Consider the following 21,781-nt stretch of genomic DNA (forward strand, 5'->3'; position numbering starts at 1 on the left):
TTTAGGATCAAAAACTGAGCAGCAGTGAAATGCAGAAAGTATGACTTTGGAGGTTTTCGTGATTCTAATCATCCTCTTATGCTTTATGTCTTAAAAATCTCTAATGAAAGTTCAGGTACATAATGTGGGAACACCCAAAGCTCCCTAGGAACAGCAGCAAATTAAATGTACCATACAAAAATTTGACACAACTTACAGGCTCTTGTTCCAAAAGAAGAAGGCTCACAACAATAATGTTTATATCACTTCCAATTGTTCCATCTTTAAATAGACTAGAGACCTGCAACAATTATTGAAAAGAAAATATCACCTACACATATAATTTTTTTTAATAGACTAAACATATGTATTGAGCTATTGCATTGGACTTCAGTTTTCAATACAGATTAATGGAATTATAGATCTTGCAGGATTCATCCAAAAGAGCTTAACCCAGTAGAATTATGCCTCAAACCACTACACTTACTCAAAAAACTTGAAATCCTTCTATTGATTTCAATGGGCTTTGTTCTGCCCTTGGTCTCCCAGACTGAGTATAATCAAGTTCAAAGTTCAAGTTCAAGTTTTGTAGTACAACAGTAAAGAGCAAAGCCACAAAGGAAAACATATTTGTAGTTAAATTATATTATTTTTCTCAAAATAAATCTATGCTTTCTCAAATAAATCTTTGTTTCAAGGAAAGACATCAGACAAAAGAGACTAAGCTTCATGATACTAAATGAAACGAAAGTTTCAATTTCAGAGTATCTGCCTTTTTGTACTACACGAGAAGTATTTTAAAATTTAACATTTTAAATTCTTACCTATTTTACTTTATTTTTTACTCTACAGTACTGTTGCCAAAGCTGTGATAATCTAGGGATGTATTTTTAAAGAGTCTTTTGACATACGTAATACATTAGATGAGGCTTGAAGAAAGAGTTGTGTAAGGTGCCCCTGCTCTTCTTGGCATCACTATTTGTCTAACGAAAGATCCGACCCTGACGTTAACAGTATTCCACAGGGAAAATATACTTAAGTTACACCACAGCTTACCATATTCATAACTGTTAAGATGTATGTTGTTACATTTTCCTTGCCATGTTTCTCCAACATTTTTTTATCTGCCACAACAAGGGTTTCAACATTTAGACTTCCATTTTTCTGAATTTTAGCAGATGATCTTTTGAACCTTGCAGAGGTCCCATATTCATCCGAGAGAATGTATGTTTCTTCTGTGGGTGGCTTAGGTGCATCTAAAAGGAAATAAAACTCAGTTTTGGAAAGGATTCAGATCGCCCATGAACAGTTTCATCAGAAAATGAAGTATCACAGTTTTAGAGCCTTAGATTATTTTTACAGCATGTGATTTAATACTTATGGATAAATTCTTGTATATTTATTAAAAAAGACCTGATTCATTCCTGAGGGAAGGATGGCTATAGGGAGAGAAGGAAATGGGAGAACCAAATTCATATGCAATAAGCAGTTTAAAATAAGGAGTTAATCTAATAAAATGGTAGCATCTGTGGCAAAAAATACAAACAGAATTTTTAACAGAATATCTACATTTTTTCTGTCCTTTTGATAACTTCCTGAGGTGTTTGGCATGTGCTACTTACATAGCAGTTGGTAAAAAAGTCCCCTCTACAACAGATGTACACCATCAGTACAGAAAGCAGACACACACCCCAAGTAAGATTCCTGCCAGCCTGCTATTGTGACTGACATTAGCCTTCTATGTGAATTTGCCACTGAGATTATTCCTACTGCAAACATATTTATTTCGTATAGGGAAGTGTCAGGCAACAGCAAGGCTTGACGACAGGATATGCGCATCCAGCCCACACACCCCAACGCCAGGGCGCATTTTTTTCTTGCTATGTTATTCATAGCTTCTTTTGCATACACCTGCACTGCCTTTGCATCAAGAATTAACTTGATGGCCACTTAAACATACTATTTAGATAACAATAGGATTTTTTTTTGACAAAGGATGTAACATGGCACAACTGAGGGAGCCTCAGGTAATGTGCCTGTGCCTCATCAGAAAGTTTTTCCAACAACAGTGCTAAAACAGATGCTACTTCCTTCCATGCCAAACTGGGAAATCAAGAACGCCATAGGATGCACAACAGTGGTCTGCTTTCAAGAACTAAATCACTCTGAACTGTAACATTGCAAGTGACTGCACTAGTCAGATTTTAAAATTTATCACTCATTATAAACAATTGCCCTTTACAAGCTCAAAGAACTTTTCTCTTCTGGAAGCACGTCAGGACATGAAGACATGCCTCACCCAGGAGTGAAGCGTTCAGTTCACGGCACATCAGTTTCCATGTACTATTTTGAAGGCAATACTTGAAGGCATTTGACTCATAAATCTATGAGCAGTGAGTTTTGCTCTTGAGTTAACTTCACTGCTAGTAATAAAACCTAAGCAGCAGCAACATTTCAAGCATGATTTACTAAGTACAGTCCAGCCAGTTCTCATGATCTAAAAACATTTAGATTGTGAAGAGGAGTATGAAAATTATTAACCAGCTTCTCTAACACTTACAAATTGCCAGCATATGAAATTTTAAAAGATGGTGAGTGGGACAAGCTACTTCTATGACACTAAAAGTGGCAGTGTGCTCTTCCCTCTTACTGTTCCACAAGCTTGGATCCATTCTTAGGGCAGGATAAATTAACCTTGACTGGGCAGTGTTAATAGCATAGGACTGCCTTAAGAAAGGCTGCATTCTCAATTCTCAATGCCTTTGTTCATTCAAGCTGAAATTTTCTATTCCACGTGACCAGACTGGATTTTGCTGAAAATTTCAAAGTGATAGGACTCCAGATCTCAGAACAAGACACAGGAGAATTTAAAACGGGGTGGGGGGAGGGAGGGAGTGGAGAGAAAAAATCCCCAAGTACTCATAGCAGGGGTGTTGCCTTTACTGGAGTGATAAGTATTTCTTCTACATCCTGTATTTGCCTCTACTCAACTAAATGATCACACATTATTTTATTTGTAGGGCTGCATTCATTCAGTGAACATGAGATAGGCTTGTTCTATAGATTAACCAAGGCTGGGTATGGAAATAGGTTGTTATTTTTTAGAACTCCCCCCTTCTTTCCCTCAGAAGGCTACAGGTATGTACTGCATAAAGTGGAAGACTGCAGGATGTGAAAAGAAAGTTGCATGGTTAAGGTAATTAAATGCAATCTTGCTTAATTAGATTCTAACAGTGTGTCTGACACCAAGTTCTTAAGCAATGATGTGTAAATCACTTATACAAACTTATCACAGTTGGATGCTAATTGCATGTTCTTCATTTAACATAAACCCATCTTGAATATGCAGCTAAGAACTCATAGTTGTAACTGAAATTACTGAACATATAGATACACATATACAATTAGAGGAGCATATATTCTGATAAGTATTTTAAAGAAAAACTCAGTTTATTGATTTGGTACCCAGAAGCAATGGTTATTTTTGACCTCTCCTGTGTCTGTGAGTCCCAGGAATAAGGATAATATCTTCTCACATCCCAGGAGGTTATGAAAATACACTGTTCAAAATGCATTCATTTATTATAGGGATAAACACTGTGTAAGGTCCTAAGAGGACATGAATAATTCTGAATTTGGACCAGCAGTCACAGGCGGTACAGTAAATAAGGCACAAGACCACAGTGGACAATGCAAATGAGATAAAACACTGTAGAGCAGACAAGCTAACTTAGCACCATTACCCTCTGCTCTGAAGCGGGCAGCAGGGAAACCAGGTGGGGGGAAAGGGAGTGTGTAATGAGGTAGTTTTGAACTGCATCAGAATGCAAATGTTTACAGCTTGAATCATAGTCTTGTGCATCTGGTATTCAAGGTCTAGCTTTCAAATCTGCGGAGAAGGATTTTTGAAGAAGCAGTCAACTTTTAATAAGCAGTTTTCAGGCCTCAAATAGGCCTCAGTCTCAGACAGCCACCTTTTCCACTACCTCCTTTCTCATTCCTTCCCTTCTATTTGTTTTTCTCTTTCTTCCTTCATGCCTTTTGGAAAAGGAAGCTACTTATTTTCTCAGAACTCAAGTAAGAAGTTGGTAGAATATAACTGTCCCGAGATGGTGTTTTCAATACTGCGTGCAGTCCTGGAGACACTCATTAAGAAACTCAGCTCAGGAACAGATCAGCTTTCAAAGAGAATCAACTGCATGCTGTAAGTATGGATATAGGGTCCAAGGGGGCTCTAAAATGTTCTGCAATTTGACGGCCCAATGAAGGACTCTGAATACACCTTGGCAGGATAGTATACTCCAATACATTTTTTAAGAGGTGGCTCCAAAATCTTATTTAAACAATTTACATGGGAGGTTCTTTTTGAAGATCTCAGCTGCTGAAAATTTCATTATCAAATGGTGAATTCTGAAAGACTTATTTTCTATCCTCTCAGAAATTAATGATTTGGAAGACTTTTTATTCATCTTCAAGCCTAATTAGTTATATACCCCCGAAGTAACAGGGAGCAGTTCAGGGACTTGGTATCTACCGCTGTGCAAAAGCGGCAATCTAGAACAGAATTGCATGCTGAAAACTATGTCAGTGTCAAAAAAATCAGGCAAAGTATCTTTTAATCTAGGTAGAGAATAAGCAAACTAAACAGTCAGATGGCTTAATAAAACAGATGACATCAATTTAAAGAAATAATCAAGTTTCTCATATGTATTTCACCTTATGACTATTATTTAAAGTTATTGTGTCTCCATCACAAAAGTGACTATGAACCACACCTCAGAATCACCATACAGTCTCTAAGAGACACTATCTCAAACAAGGAGAGAAAGTTTCCTTACATACATTTCTTGCGACGTCCACAAAAATGTTGCTTTTGAAACCTTCCATGGTGGTAACCATTCGCTTGAGCATGATACTTGTGGGAAGTGTGAATTCTGTGATGACCAAAAGAAAAGTATTTGGGATTGGACTCTACTGTGTACCGGTGCACTTTCTCTTCTGCAGTTCGTTTATATAATACATGAGGATGGTGTCCAGGAGGTGATGTGTAGTTGTGCTCCTGTGCTAGCTGCTGAGGTAATGGAGATATAAGGAATTCGATCTTCTGTGTTCTTATCAAACCTGACTAAAAAAAAAAAAAACAAAAACCAAAACACAAAACACCACCACAAATTAGAGGAAAGACTTATCAAGGTTCACAGCTGGAACATTCTAGCTCTTAAAGTGATCTCCCTTCAAAGTCCAGACAGATTGAAATGTGCTCCTCTAAATTAGATTTACTTAAGATATAGTCTAGATAGTCTTCCCAATTAGATTATGCATTGTTTGACTTTGGAGATTACCAGGCTTCACGTTTGGTAACACGCAGAACAAGAATATCGTGGGACTGGCAGCATAGCGCCTTCACACAGTACCATGGATAATTTCATATGCAGTATTAAATCCATTCTTCACAGTATAGATTTGTTTGTATCTGTGTTTGTGTACAGGATACACAGTCTCACATAAAAAGAAAATGCTTTTGGAAAACGCAACTTCTACTAAGTGCATAGATTAGTAAAACAAAATGTTTGAAGTAATATTCAGGTTTTTTTCAGAACAACCAGACAGGAATCCCAGACCTAAGGTTACTCTAGAAACATAAGCACATTATGGTACAGCAGCACAAGGTTGAAACGTCTAAACATTTTAGTAGTATCATTCAGTAATCAACTCCCTGCAATTTAATCATCATAAAGGCAGTTTAAGATTTATGCCCTCCTACAAGAGAAAACTGATCAGTGAAAGCCAAGTATCTGATTTTTTTCTTTCTTGGATCCCTGAAAGACAGAAGTAAGTATGGGAAAACTACACTGTATTTTTCACATAGTGTCTATGCATAAAACTGCACATGTGATGAAGTGTTTCCAGGATCAGGGCCAGGGAAATGTGGGTGGCACTGAGGAAGTATTTCCATGCAGCTCATTAATGAGTTATGATTTTATTTCATTTCTTGGTTTTGTAAAACTTGTTGTAATAAACACTCCTTTTTACCAAGTCAAAAACCAAGAAGAAGTTTCATCAGGTAATTCTATTACATTACATACGTAATACTAGATACAGATTTTTGTTTTGGATCAGTGAGGCCCTATCATGCGCCAACACCCTCCTGCCAAAATTGACATCCCACGAGGACTACATATCTCTTATGCTTCAGAAAAGTAAGTGCAGACAAACAAATGTCAATTGCAAACCATCTTGCCCGACATCTTAAGTCCTCCCAGATCATGATTCCACCTCCTTCCTCAAAGTATTCTTTGAAAATGCACATATTAGACATTTATCACCTATTTCCTTCTGAAATGGATGCTTTTCTTTAGCCTAACCTCCTAGGACCAGAATGCCAGGGTATCAGAAGAAGAGCAGTTTGAATGCCTAATATAAGCATTGTATTTCTTAAGGATTTGTGGAATTTTCTGCACTTTCAAAACTGCTTCCCATGAGGAAAACTCAACAGAAAATTAAAAACAAGTAAAAATAGAAAGTTACATATGAAATCTTCACAGTTTTAACTGTTTACTAAGCTAATGCTAAAATTGACTTTAAGTCTATTCCAGCTGAAAAGATTTATCAACAGCTATACAGGTCTTCAACAGTCTCTAGTCATACACTACATCCTTTTCATGGAAATTCCCTTTTGTCTTTCCAAAACAAAGGTAGCTTCACAGTACTCCCCAATATAATTTCATGGGGGCCTAATAATAGCACTCATAAAATCGTACTGTGATCTTAATTTTGACAATAGAAGAGATTCCATATTATGAACTGGGAGGATCTAATTGCCTCCTGAAAAATAATATGAAAACAAACATAGATGAGATTTGGATTAACAATTTTCCCCCTTTCATTTCTTCAACATGAATTCATAATTACGTACCTCAGCCTGTATCTACTTAACATTCTAAATGAAGTTTAAAATTGCCTCTGTCAATAAGAGACAGGCTTTAAATAATCAACAAGAATTTAACTTGCCTGCTCACTGCATAAGTTGGCGTATTTCAAATGTCAGTTCACATTTGGTCATGACAACGTACTTTTCTGTAGGGAAGAATAATATTTTAATCCTTATGATGTGTGTCATCACACAATTTAAAAGTGGTTTTGAGAGGCAATCCTTATCTACTAGAGTGCACTGATAACTGGGCACTGCTAACCCTTTTTTTTTTAGCTGGAAAACAGAAATGTAGTGAATCTGTTTTTTATTTCCCCATTTTAAAGGTTTCCACATCTGAAATTATTCCTGTAGGATTCATTTTGTAAATGATTCAAACCATATGGAACAAAGGGGTTTCTACATTTTCCTGTAAGAAACTGTCCCTGATGTACACCAAGTTTCAGCCCCAAGTGTAATTTCTATATTTAACATTATAATGGTGGATTGAGAATTCGGCGGGGGGGAACCAAACTGAATTCTGGGCCCTGTACTGCATGTATGTTGCTGCACCTTTACATAGGCTGTAGCTGACTGAGTCCCTTACGAACGTATTCACTTATTTTTCCAGCAGAAGCGACCCTAAATCTCCAATAAGACTTCTTTCTTTTGGGTTTTATATCAGACATATCCTCCAAATTGAAAAATGTTGTGTGAATTAAAGATACCTTCTTTTTTGAAAACATCTAGTTTTATGAAGTCATCAAGAGGAAAGGGGGAGTGCCACAGAGCAGCCTGGACACGTATTCAATCACAGACCATTTTCCATTTCTTCCAGGTATGGGATGGTTTCAAGAATTCATATTAAAATATTCTCTTTGGTAACTCCAAAGTAATGCTGAGAATGCTGGCCTGGCTTCTGACAGAGATGCAGTCCTCTGGATCGCTGCAAAGGGGGCAATTGGGCAATGACTGCCAGATCCTTTTCTTGCAGGTTCTTGAATTTTAGCCTTAGGTAAAGCAGAGTGGCCTATGGCTATGGTCATACTGGCTGGAAAATATGCCAGGGCACAGAGGCAGGATACTAGCACAGAATCATCTTTTCTAACTTTACACTGCCAAGGAATTCCAGTTTCTGGAAAGCCAGATTTTGGCTAGTCTGTACTCCTGGCCAGTGTAAGTGTTGAAAAAAAAAAGTGTTTCTGGGAATTTTTTCTAGAAATACATGAAACATGTCTCTAATTGTGTTAGACACAATATGTTTATCCAGCTCCACTACTTAGTAGATGAACAAATACTGTCAAAACTGTAATGGAAATTTATGCATTAGGTTTCCTATTGCCAGCATGGCTTTAAGTATACATGTGATTTTCCTTGAATCAGAACTCAGTATCTTTCCATTAACTTTGATGGGTTTGAGACCCAACAAGGAGAGGGTCAGATAGGTCAAAACTCCATTTTTATTTCAGATTCTCTGCAATTATAACACCATGAGAGAAAGCAGGATGACAAAATCTAACATTCTTACTAAGTCTAGACAACACAGCATGAAAAAGACCAGGGACTCCTGTCTATTCCCTCTCTTTCCCACTGTGGCTATCACTAATAATAGAAGTAATTGTGAGAATATGGTGGGAAGGAAAACCCAAGAGATTGCTCAGCTGGAATTTGCTGTTCTCTTGTTCTTCCCTCACAACACATATTTGCTATCCTTCTATAAGGGATATCCCATGCCATTGGAAAGTAAACGGAAAGACATACGTTGATCTGTGTGGTTAGCAAATAATTCTGAATCAATAAATTAGACGAACTTGCAGTTTGCAGGAAAGTTGAGAAGAGATGAGAAGGCAACATTCCTCCCACTTGTTGTTTGTTATGAAATGTTTGCTTAGCTCTGAGCTAAAGGAATTTTCAGATCCAATACAACTCTGTGAAATTCCTCAGTATCGGGGTGTTATCACCAAGGTAAGGCACTTGTTCTGTTTTCTGTGTTTCAAAAGGAGGAAGAATCTCAAAATTAAATTTGGACAAAGGAAATTATAATAAAATATCTGCTTCAACACTTTTTTAAATTGAAGTTAGGTTATAAACTGAAAAAGAAGGAGGATTTTTTAAACCCCTGAAAGTTCATCGTAGATATACAAAACCAGGTAAATCTTTCACTGATTTTAGTGAAAGGTTGGTGGAATGGTTTTGAGAGTCAGACATTAAAATATCAGTTTCTGACAGGTCTCATTGGTCTCTTACTGGAACAGCACAAAGGCTGCTCCCATTTGTCTCCCCCTGTGTTCTTAGATTCTGAGTGAAGCCTTTGGCAGCTTACCAGCCTGTAAACCTAATTCATTTTGAGGTTTCAGCATCTCCAAAAAACAGACCCTCCATAAAAAACACAGCAGTGATAGTGAGTGAAGGGTTTTCAGAACTTATATTTCTTGCCTATGAATTAACAAAGCTAAGTTCTGAGACAGTAGACAAACCCTTGGTCTAAACTAGAAAAGCCTCTTGGCTGCAGGTTCTCTGTCTGCATTCAAGGCATTTTCACTACATGTTAATTAAAGGCAACAGATTGGTCATATGCATATTAAAGTTACAGGAGTTTCATAAACCAGATGCAAATAATGAAGTAAGAAGCATAATGGAATGAAACTGAGAATTAAAACATATGAATAAATGAACTGCAATGTCCCTGCTAAATATAACTACTTAATACTGACTTACAAAGTTAAATTACAGTTTGTACAAAGCTAGGAGTATCTCAACTAAATAAAGTGCTAAAAAGTTTACATGTAATGTCTAAGGAATACCACTTGTATCCAGAATGCTTTATTCAGTGTTACGAGCACATACGTAAAATAAGGTGTTAAAGAAACACTGTGTCTAAACTGAGAGCAGCTAAAACAATGGCCAAGGAAATCAGTGAGGTCCCTACCATTAGATGGGTGTGCATGTACTTAAGAAAAATCTTTCAAAAGGAAGAGTTAAATGTAGTTTCACACCCATTAAAATAGTTCCAAATATTTATGCAAAATTTTAGAAGACTTGATAAAAGGCCAACTGAAATTGGCATAAAGCTTTCCACAGACTTCAGTGGACATTGATCCAAGACTTCTGTTGTGTTATTTCCCAACTGTCCAGCTCATAAAAAACACAACTCATTGATTCAAACACAACTTCACAAGAGTTACAGCACGTAAAGTACAGAGACATAAAGTACAGTTTTTAGTTCTACTTAAAACAAATAAAAATGTAAATTAAGAACTTCCTTGAAATACAAAGAATAAGAAGAACAGATGACCTAAGAACTATGGTTCTTGTTATTTAAAATTATTTGCAGTCAGACATGCCTATATATCTAGTATTCACATCACAATATTGTTGGGACCATTCATGTCACAGTATATTGGAGTCTTTTCTCATTCACTTTGCAGTGAAAGCTCACGAAGTTCATTTTAATTAAGGTCAAGCTCTAATTTTCTGTCCTCATGTTCTGCTAAGTCTCTGGTACTTTGGCACCACAAAGGAAACACGAAAGACCTATATCTGCCAACAAAGAATTCCCTTGCTGGAAGAGAGGCTCCCCTAGTTCAGATGTCCCACCTGTGGGTTTTGTCTGCCAGACCATTTCCTATACTGGAATAGCGAGCATCTTAGAAGCAGAAAGAGGGTACGCTGGAGATCCAGAGAACCTGAAGCTATTCACACAACTTAGAGCTACCTCACAACAGCCAGAAGTTGCCTTTGGGCCTAAAACTGGCCTCTAGAATTGGGCAGATGTCAATTTTCAAATAGCAACATACTGCACTGTGTGCTAGAAGGGACAGGTCTCCCCATAACTCCTGTACCTCTGCTCAGATTCCACCACAGACTGATGGAGAGGTGAGGCCCTTCCCTCAGGTTTTGTAAGTGGATAATGGTAGTCCTTTCACAAAGCATAGAAATTATCTTCACGTTTGTGATCAGCCCTCCATTCATTCTGCACATGCTCCAAGGCAGCTGGTGGCACTCTAGCTCAAACTAGAAGCAATGTAGCTGCTAAGAGACTGGGTTATTAGCTCAAGCATAGCATAACATTTATGTGTCTACACAGTATTTTGTAACATCCAGTTCATGGCCAGCAGCTTGGAGAACAGAGACAGTGATTTCAGATCTGTTTCAAATGCATACTCAGAGAAACCCGTGTGGAGATGGCAGTCCCCTGTGCGTATACCAGCAACCCGATACAAAATCCTGTCAAGACAGCAGAAAAAGGGCCAGCTGTTTAGAATGGGTTTGGGGTCAAGCCTTGAAAACAGTGGAAAGGTATAGTTTTCTCACACATGCCAAGGAATCCCAGGAAGAATAAAGTCCTGTTAAGTTTGCCAACATTTGTCTTATGGATTCCTCTTGCCTCCAAAGCAAGGCTATTCAACCAATACTAGTACAAGGCTGTTCAAAGCAATCCTGCATCATGTAAGCAGTCTAAATAAATTACTTTTTCTTTAGAAGTAGACTCACCTCTTGGGATGGGTTACGTTGGTAGCCTAAAAAATATGCGAGACTATAACCTTACTACAGTCTTAAGCAAAACTACTTCCAAGAATTATAGCCAGCAGTATAGTAGAGCCTGACCTGGATTTTAAGATACCTGATATCATTAACTGACTCTCAGGTTAGGGTCAAAATGTCAATGCTCTGGAAAACATAATCAAAATGAGCAAATTAAGATGTGAAATTAGGTAGAAAAAGTGACAAGCAACATATCTGGCAAAGCCGAAAGAAGGAGCCGAATTGCAGAAAGCGCTGCTGAGGTGAAAGATATCTTTACCCTCGGGAAGCATCATGAGCAAACAGCCAAACCAATGGCAGTAAATCATGGTAATTAAAGAAGTTCATTCCCTCTCTGCTGTGACCTACAGCCCCTTTTCTGGGTGGTAGCTGCAAAGGGGACAGCAGCAAACAGAGCTGAGGTGTATTTTGCTTTCGTATGCTGTTTCTATCCCCCTCAGAAGGGCACTTCACACAGATGCACCCATGTCACTGAAGCACAGGGTAAACAATACAAGCTTCTGAGACACAGTGACAGCAACACGATCCATGATTCTCCAACAAAAAGTAAAAGGTCTGGACCCTAAATCCATACACAGGTTGTTAAATAAATGACTGACTTTTAAAGAGTGCCAAGCACCCAGGAGCTCCCATTGAGCCGAACATTGTCTCTGCAAGCATTTCCAGAGTGTGTTTATACCAATTTGGGAAAGAAAATGTTCTGGGAAACTAGTGAGAATGGACTCTCATGAGGTTTCCAATAATATACATGTATTATTGAAGTCAGAAATCCCACGAGTAGAACTCGGAGCATGTTCATTTTTGATCCTATCCCAAACCAGGCAGCACAAAGGCATGCGAACACACCAAATGAAAGAGCGAATTTAAGTTAGCTAAACTTTTCCCTAGCTTTTATGTTTGCCAAACAAATTCACCCATCCTTCAGAAAAGTATCAAGTCTGTACATGGGCAGTTACTGAGAACTACCCTGGAGTCAGGGAAGTACAAATGTAATGTTTTGTTGGACTGGCTCCTTGGCTGATGAGAATAACCTCAGCAGACCCTTACTGATTTTCACCAGGTCAGAATATCTGGCTCTGTACCACAGCAAATGTTTAGGTTAAGTTAATGGCCTTTATACACACTAAAATATTTTTATTGTGAAAGAATCATTAGAATCACTAGTTGCACATTCTGACTTGAGAATTGTACAGCAGATCACATGTTTCTTTAGATTCTGACTTGCAAAAATAACTCAATATATTCTGTTTTCTAACATAATATAGATTTCTTGCAAATGTAAAACTAAGTTTCAACAATATAGCATTTTATTATCTGAGGATCTGTCAGAAGGAGGGTATGATGTTTAAATTGCTAGTCTGAGTTAGTCATGAAAGACTACTCTGTTTGGTTGCTCAGAAGAAGTGCTATGCAGAACATTCAGCAATTATTAAAACAAGGTAACAAAATTGCATGTCTTTAATTATTCCTATATGAACAAAGACAGTGTTATCTCTGAATAGTGCCTTTGTATTTCTGCAGTTGACTGAACTTGCTTAAAGCATCTTTATGCAATCCTCTGTCAACATATGGCAAATAAGGAAATATTCTTATTTGTTCCTCCACTTAAGGTAATTGAACCAGTCACATTGGTATTTAAATGTATTAAACTGCTATTTATTGCAGGGTAATGAGATATTCTAGAACTAACACAAATTTGATTGCTTTGCCACAGATTAAATACTCGCTTGTCAGTACGTGAGCACCCTCATTTCTCATGTTTTGTTTTGGTTTTTTTTTTTTTTTTAAACAGAATTAGGCATGATAAATGAACAGAATAAAAATACTAATGTAATGTACAGCATTATGACACTAACTATACACTAATAATATTTAAGTTAAGTGCCAAAGGTTCTCCAGGTTGCACTCAAGATCACTTCATTAATGATTCCATCAGTATGGCTCTTTGGCTTGCCATAATGGTTCTGGAAAGCAATTAGCTAAAACCAACAGCTCGAATTTATGCTTGGTAGCTGTACAAGCACTTGGGTATGGCCTGTTCAAGCAAATCCCTGCAACTGTAAGATAAAATCTAGTTATTTTATTAGTTATGACAGTTCTGAAATCCATCACAAAGCAAACAGGAAACAGCGGGATTGTTTTATGAATGCATTTATGCTTCTTTTCCTTAAAAGAGCCCACTATTGGTCATGTGCTGTCTTACAGTTGATTAGTTACTTACGGTACATCAAGAATAACAGAACAACTGACTCCAGAAAGTAGCTTAGTTAGTCCCCTAATCTAACATCCCATGTAACTGAGTGCACAGTTTAAGAGAATCCTTAAAGTGTGAAAGGAGGTCTACTTTTCGGAAAGTTTGAAGCGTAGAAAACGCAGCCCTCGCTGTTCTCTCATTCTGTGTAACAGGACAAAATAAAATCACCATTTACATTCCTCTTAAATCTCTGAAATGTAACTTCAAGATACCTAGATCTTTAACAGGCCTTTGGACAGGGCAAAATTTCACCCTAAGAATGGTTTGCTATGAAATATTCATGCTGCTCGAAGGATTAGGTGTAATGAAAATGTTCTGGCAAGATTCTCCTCCTTGTGTACAGCTGATCGATTTTATGTGGATGGAATTCAGATGTACTAATATTCTAGGGAAGCTGCATGCCTTCTTAATGAATCTTCTGCTCCTATAGTTGTGATAAAGGCAAAACCAATAAGATTAGGGCATAGTGACACAGGAAATGAACAGCTTAAAAAAAAAAGAACTGATGATAGATAACTAAAGTCCATACTTGGAAATTATTTTCCATAGGTACTTAGCATTAACAGATGCTTGCGCGAGTGTTTCCGATCAGGAACATTCCTCCCTATCAGACATGCAACTCCAAACATTAAAAGTCATGAATCAGGCCTTGCAGGAAACAACACTATAAATTATGATATTTTTTTAAAATAATGCTGAAGGGCTTTGGTGTTTTATTTTCTTTCCAATTTCTTGAACCATTTTCAACAGAGTTTTTAAGAGGGGTGGGTTTTTTTGGTTTGTTTTTTTTTGTTTGTTTTTTTGTGGTTTTTTTTGTTTTTTACCCTTTATGATTTTCTATACTAGAATCAAACTTGGGGTATTTTAGTGAAAATGCAGCTTTTCCTGTGATGATGGGACTTTGGCAGCTGGACATTTCAGAAGAACATTTCATATCATGAGTGAGAGCGGCAGACAAACCTGAAAGACAAGATACCCAGTTGAAGCTGCAGCCAATAGAGACACTTACCCAATGCACTTGGACACCATATAGGGCTAGCTGATGGTAGACTCTTCACTCTGTTCAGAGCTCTTGGCTTCAGAGTGACTTACACTGACTGCATCAAAGCCCCAGAGCAAATGCTCTAGACATTGGCGGTTCACTACCCATACCCACTTCTCCCCAGCAAAGATCCTCCAGATAAAAGCTTCAGCCTGGCAGAGCTGATGCAAATCAATTTGAGGGGGCAGAAGATCTGAGCCTGTCTGACCTGGGATAATTTGCATTCAAACAAAATAAATCCTGCTCAATTCCCATAGCAATTTTACTTTGCTATGAATAGCTCAGGCAGCTCCAATAACGAGGAGCTCGGGTTACATCTGATTGCCAGCTGTATTGCTTACTAAGAAGTTAGGTCAGTGGTTCCCAACCTTTTAATTTTCCTTGTTGGAGTATACATTGCTATGGATTAGTTACATGAGAGAGTGGTCACAAGGAACTCTGTAGGGAGCAAAGTATCAGCTTTGCTGATATTCCACATACACAGACATATACATATGTTGAAATATCTATGTGGGAAGGAGAAAAGGAGGGGAACAAAAGAGCTTAGGCCATTAAGGGAATGGAAAACAAGAAGCAAAGATGGCCCAAGAGTGAGAATGTCAGGCTGGCGCCTGGGTTATCTGGATTAAACTCCCAGTTCTTCAGCAATCCAGCCTCTCTGTTCCTTGTTTCTCAGTTTTATAGGCAGGGTTTTGTAGTCAACCCAGTAAATGCTCAAGAGAGACTTGTGAAGGCTCACATTTGACCCCAGATTGGTTGTTCTATTAAAATACCCTCATCTTCCTCACTACAAGCTGCAGCCCCAGCCTTCAGGATGTCACTCTGTAGCTTGAGCTGTGATCAGTGACCAGTTGCACTGAGCACAGAAGGTCACAGCATAAATAGGTACGTCACCTACCAGAGCTCCATGCTGGCAAGTGCCCTGTCCAAAGGCACACTCCTCAAACATGGCTCTGCCCCTTGTCACATCACTGGATGGGCTTCTGCCACGTGACCCCACTCACAGGAACAACAGTGCTACACGGTAAATGACCCAGAAATATGCAGTCACATTCACTGGTGTCTGAGAAGGTTGATGGGTTTGCTCATAACTAGGAATTCCCTTGCTATAATGCTTTCTACTTTACACATGCCTACAGAGAAAGTGTAATGACTTAGCATCACTGTGAAAGGAGGAGCAAGAAAGAATACATTTCATCTGCTCTTCTTTTACTGTAATCACCTCTTTGAAACAGGGCAGCACCCTAGGTGTGCCTGAATAACTTCCCCCCCCCTCCCCCAAAAACTGGCACATCAGTAAAAGCTTGAGTGCAATCCATACTATTAAACCTGGTATACAGGGCAGCAGCACCCCAAAGATCCACTGATTTAAAATAAGACCTCACCATTTCTCAGTTTTTCACAACATTAAGAAACCTGTACAACAGCAATTCCATGTAACATTAAGATAACCACACAAACCATACAAACATCCTCAGCATCTAGGTCTTAGTTTACAATGGGCATTGGAGCAAGAAGTGAGTTATTTGCTAACATAAATGTAGTAACCTACATCTACATTCCATGTCATGAAAAAGCCTCATACTTGTAGGCATCATTTACAGCCATAAAAGCTGCCTTCACAATATTGTATTGCCAAGTATACCACGGGTCCAAAGATTCTTTGTTCTCCTACTTGTAGCCAAATGCTACCTGTCAGCAGTGAGCAGACATACTGCACTAATCCCTGTCCTGCTTCAAAACTGTGCACGCTCATTCACACTCCTCTCTCCCACCAATTAGCCTATTTTAGGGGAATGATGCACAAAAGTGAGCATGCTATAACTGCTCTGCTGGTGTAACTGTACTGAAATTAAAAGCAGGAAATCTGGGTGAATTTGTCCCAGACTAGAAAATTTTTAAATACTATTATAAATAAAAGTTTGATGAGAAATAATTTTCAATACAATTTTCTAACTACAGAAATCCCTGTAGTAGACGTAAGTACGATCACATGCAAAAACTGCCATAAAGAGGTCCTGGTTTGATATGAAACAAAACACTATGCCCTGTCTTTTTAAAATGGAGACAGTAATACTACCTTAATATTTGGCCAGATTTTCAGCATACAATGAGGTAAATCCATTCTTCAACCCAATACATCAATTTACATCTTCTGACATCCTGTCTACTGACAGGGTCAGAGTACAACATGCAAGTCTAAACCAGTATTTGGAGTGTTAACACAACAGTTTCCAGGTATTCAGATCAGTGTTTGACTTGTACTTAGCAGAACTAAACTGGTCATGAAAGGTTACACTGATTTTACCATAAGCAGACTTTAGTATAAGCCTGTGAATTATGTGCCTCTTTAGCAGAGATGAGTCTTAAGAAAAGTATGAAAGATGGTGTGGGTGCATTTACATATATCTTTTTATTGAGAAATCAGTCCTATTATGCACATCTGAGAATCAGAAATGAGAACAGAGGACAAAGCAGCAGCTGAGGAGAGGACGTAGAGGTTCCCATTTCTACAGAGTCTCACAGAAACTGATCCAAGAAGGGAGGCTTTTGATTCCTGTGTCAGCAAGCATCATTTGCTATGATTTTCAAGCAAGTGAATAGCATTTCTTCATGAAAGCATTTGTACAGTAGAGTGTTTTCAGCATACTACGTTACATATTAGGCTCTCAAAATATAGTCTGTGGAGAACCAAAGATGTAAGTAACCCTGTGATGATCTCTTAGATCTCAGGAAATTGGAAAGACAAAGTGACAAAGGGAAGGTTGTGCCTGAAAGCAACTTTCTCTTCTACAAGATATTCTTTATATTAAATTGGTCCAAGAAATCTAGAACTCTATTGCCACAGATGTTGCCACTATGTTAAACACTACAGGCCTTCTTATTGAAATAAAAATGTAGTAAAGTCAAGGGAGATACAATTATATGGAATTTGTTGCAGCTGAGCATGTTGCAAGGTTATAAAAGGATGGTAAAAAAATAAAATCAGTGTAAGATTTAGGAGGCGAAATTTCCTAAGAAGCCTGACCTTCTTTCTGTAATGAATCTACTGAACAGTAGGTTAAGCAAAGGTCAGGTTAAGCACAGGTTAAAAAAAAAAAAAGCCCCAAGAGGAGGAATGGGCTGTCAGGGTCCCAGAGGCTCTGGGACAGCAGGAAAGTGTGTGAGAGTTACAGACACTTCAGTCTCATAGGTAGTTCCTAGTCCCAGGGCCTGAGTGTGCTCTCTGCTCCATCCTGACACCACGGAACGCAAGACCTGAGTTCACACCATGCCACACCGCAGCCAGCGGCTGCTCTCTGTGGACTTCAGGCATAACTTGAGAGAAGTGCTGCACAGCTTAGCTGCTGTTGTATCTTGAGCCCTTGCTTAGAAACCAAGGGTACACTTGGTGTGCTGAGAAGTGCTGCACGAGACAAATAAGCAGTGCATCAAAGCACACCAAGTCCCATAACAAGAGAATTGGCCTGCCTTCACAGGCAAGGATTAGAAAAGGGAACATGAAAAGTGAAAAATGCGGTCCTCCCATTCCGAGTCTCTCTGAAGCTCCGTATTGCTTGCACAGCCACTGACTTACCATTCTCAGATTTTAACTTCTCTTCTGGAGTCTGTCCTCAAGTCCCTGTCCCTCACATTAGTGTATCCCTGACTTTTCCCCAAAATAATCTGACTGCTCAGTGGCCACTAAAGGGGCACTGCCTGCCAAAAGACTACTGGCACGAAGGCAGTAAAGCCCTATTTGTGCCTACACGTTTTCCTGCATAGGATTATATGGGCTTCCAGGAGTTAAAGTGCAATCCTGCCACTTCTCAGCGTGAATTTGCCCAGCTTAATGTGTCATGACTAGAGATGTGACTGTTCATGCAATCCATCTGGATCATCAGTCATTTACTCCACCTTTTCTTCTTTCCAGGTGGTAAGGTAAACAGAGGAAAGGCCACAAGGACCTCTTGTTGTGAAACATTTCCTCTCTTCACAGCATGTTACACTCTACACTCCTCCCACAGCATAAAAACAGCAGTGTTAATGTGCTATGGAAGTAAATTAGTCACAAATAGCACCATAGGGAACTTAAATATTTTGAATGTATACCATATAATCAGGAAATGCCCACCCTCTTTATCTGTCAGGAACAAGGAAATTGAAAGCTTTGTAATTTTAAACTGCCCATCAGTTGCTATGAATCAATCAAACATCTTGCTGTGGAGAGCTAGCATGCACACAAATGCTGGTAAGATAAGAGAGGGTTTAAACTACACTCCCCATCCTGTTGGAATAGTTGCAGCCCAAGATTCCACATTTGATCACCCCCATCCAGGGTTTCTCTCTATAAATATCCACTGAACTCCTCGAAAGGACTAGAACAGCACAGTGAACTTCCATATTTTTTCAAATTATTTATATTACTAGGTTCTCACAAATTTCACCAATCTGAATTTGATTTTTTCCAGAGTAAATAAATTTATAATAATTTACAGACATATAGTGACTTTTTTGTTTAACATGTATTAGCATATAATCATAGAAGTCATGCAAGACTGCAAAAAATGTAATGTAGAAGATTTATATCAATAACCCTACATCCATCCACTTACTACAAAAAAATCAGAGACAAATCACAGCAACCTTCTCTTTAAAATTTAAGTATCTTCCTGGAAGAAACACAAAGGTGTTGATTTAAATGATCATTACTATTTTGCTAGCATGTTATTGAATGGCAGACGAGATAACAGCTGTAAAAAACATTGCCTTGTGCAACTTTATGTCAATACAAATATATTAATATATTTCACAGAAAAGGGACACTGAATTGCACTGTCCTTTGTAAAATCAAGATTAAAGGACTGGAACCAATTCAGTGCATCAGTATCGATATGTATGTATATATAAATTTCTCTTCCTTTTTACTGGCAAGCAAAATGCAAAAAGTCATGTCCAGAGGCTAAGCTGTCATTAAGGGCATGTGGCATATCCACGGAGGTATTTTGGAACACATGGGCCATTCAGAGCAGGCTGATGGTAAGCAAGAAACATAGCCCCATGGGGAAATGCTCCTTATCTTCTTAAACCTAACACAGAAGTAGGGCTGTGGAGGAAGACTGATGTTTGCTATGCACAAATGCTAGTTTGCAAAAGACAGACCTTCATTCTGGGTGAATAACACTTCCTTCTGTTTTGTTTCCCCACATTAAAGTGTGTTCCTGACTTTCCCAAACTATAATCTTTAAAATGATTAAATAAATCATGTGAACAGCCACAACAACAACAAAAATACTATTTCCTCAGCCCTCAAGTTATTTCCAACTAATTTAGTGTTGTGGTGCTATTCTGCACACTAGAAAGCTGTTTTTCAATAAATGCTTGGAAAATTACAACAAAAATAAACTTCTCATGGCACTATAGCCCAAAAGCTGAGAACCTGTAAATAGAACTGGTCCAACAGTCATAGTCTAAGACCAAAGTTTGACACATATTTGTTCCCAGCTTCAACTGTCCCTGGTAATCTATCATCCTCTCCTTCTGATTCAGCTTCTGGTCCAAACTGTCCTTTCATTGGTATTTCATGTGTCACAGGCTGATTGAGAAACTTGACTTTACCAGGACTTGATCAGGATTAGGCCAAGCAACCTCTTTACATTTACTCTTGACTTTGTGTTTTTGGCAGCCATTGTGCTTCCTTTACTCCATAGTCACAACTGGCAGCATAGCAGAAAGAAAACAGTTGGCATTAGTACACTGAAATGTATCCGGCAGCTGCAGGCACCAGATGCCAAACACTTCAGTGCATTTTCTAGCAGCAGTAGCAGCAGCTGGTTCTCTGGAAAACTACCTGAACTCCTGCCTCATTTCAATCCTGGCTGTTACTTGTCTGAGTGGTCCATGAGAACAGCATAGGGTCAGTCTGCAGATGGGTTTCTTTGCCCTTCAAGTAGGCCATTTTCCTCCATCTCACTTCTACTTTGGTAAAATCTGACTATACAGCACCACCCTGCTTTATTTACAAGATGTGTTTTGGGATCTGCCAGCAGAAGTGGACATGCTTCACCCTCCTGATGAGCCAGTGGTCCTGCCCATTTGCAAAATGACTCTCTAAACCAAATTGTAATTGTAGTAGTGTTTCCCAAAGAAATGGTGTGCCTCAACTCAAGGGCCATGATGATGCAGGAAGAAAGAAAAGAGAACTCTCCTGAGGCCAGGTTCTGGTCCAAAGCAGTCAGCATAAAAAACTTTTTACTCACTACAAGCTTTAGATGAAGACCATAAACCAATAAATACCTGTCAATAGGAATGGAAGATATTGTGCTGTAGGAATCAGTAGACACAGCTGCTCACTTATGTCTCAGCCTGGAAATTGTCCTTTTTCCACCCTTTGCTCAAGCTCAAGGATAACAATCTGATCATCAGTACGTGACTTTGAGATTGAAAAAAATCCCTATACGGCGTTCAGCATGGCTTCTAGCATGAAGAGAAGCCAGCAAACACAGAAAACAACTGGGGGCTGGAGATACGGTTGTAGTAGGCTGGTCTCTACAGTGATTTCACAGACATCTATTGCAAACAACGTAACATAGAGCAGACTATAAGGAATGATCCTTTGTCAGAAAAAGTTACAAAAAAGTGCAAAAGTGACAGAACCATTTTTCTTGTCCATACTGTAATCATCCACAGTGCACTGCAGAAACTTAATCTTGGCCCTAGCCCAAGATCAGTATTTTAATCTTTAATTTATACTTGCATCTACCAAAACAAACAGCCTGTCTTATTGTCAAGTGTTAACAAGAAATGAAACTGGGTAGCCACATTTTTAGAAAACTTTAAACTTCTTTCTCTGACACTGTTATAGCATTTATACCTATCACTTACCATGACCAGATTATACTTTAATTACAATATTAACTTGAAGTATTTCTTGATGTTTAGTCTAGCCTAATTTCAAAACTTACTGTTTTGATGACTTCTTCCAAAAAAAAGAATGTGTGTGGCACAAGACAAGTCTGCCCAAGATAGAATTATTTTAAAATTCTTACTCTTTTCACTGAAGTGCAATAAT

At 38.5% G+C, this 21,781-nt stretch overlaps 1 protein-coding gene across 1 annotated transcript in view; it reads right to left on the reverse strand.

Annotated features, from left to right (window-relative positions):
• The window catches only part of ADAMTS18 (ADAM metallopeptidase with thrombospondin type 1 motif, 18), a 77,033-nt gene that overhangs the window by 43,915 nt on the left and 11,337 nt on the right, over nucleotides 1–21,781 (reverse strand). The window contains exons 3-5 of the mRNA XM_010296513.1: nucleotides 4,822–5,104; nucleotides 1,036–1,235; nucleotides 197–280 (exon numbers count right to left, since the gene is read on the reverse strand). Coding sequence (XP_010294815.1) covers nucleotides 197–280; nucleotides 1,036–1,235; nucleotides 4,822–5,104 — 567 coding nt within the window. The remainder of the gene's footprint in view (nucleotides 1–196; nucleotides 281–1,035; nucleotides 1,236–4,821; nucleotides 5,105–21,781) is intronic.

The sequence above is a fragment of the Phaethon lepturus genome, unplaced genomic scaffold (genome assembly GCF_000687285.1).
Source record: "Phaethon lepturus isolate BGI_N335 unplaced genomic scaffold, ASM68728v1 scaffold43551, whole genome shotgun sequence".
Classification (NCBI taxonomy): domain Eukaryota; kingdom Metazoa; phylum Chordata; class Aves; order Phaethontiformes; family Phaethontidae; genus Phaethon; species Phaethon lepturus.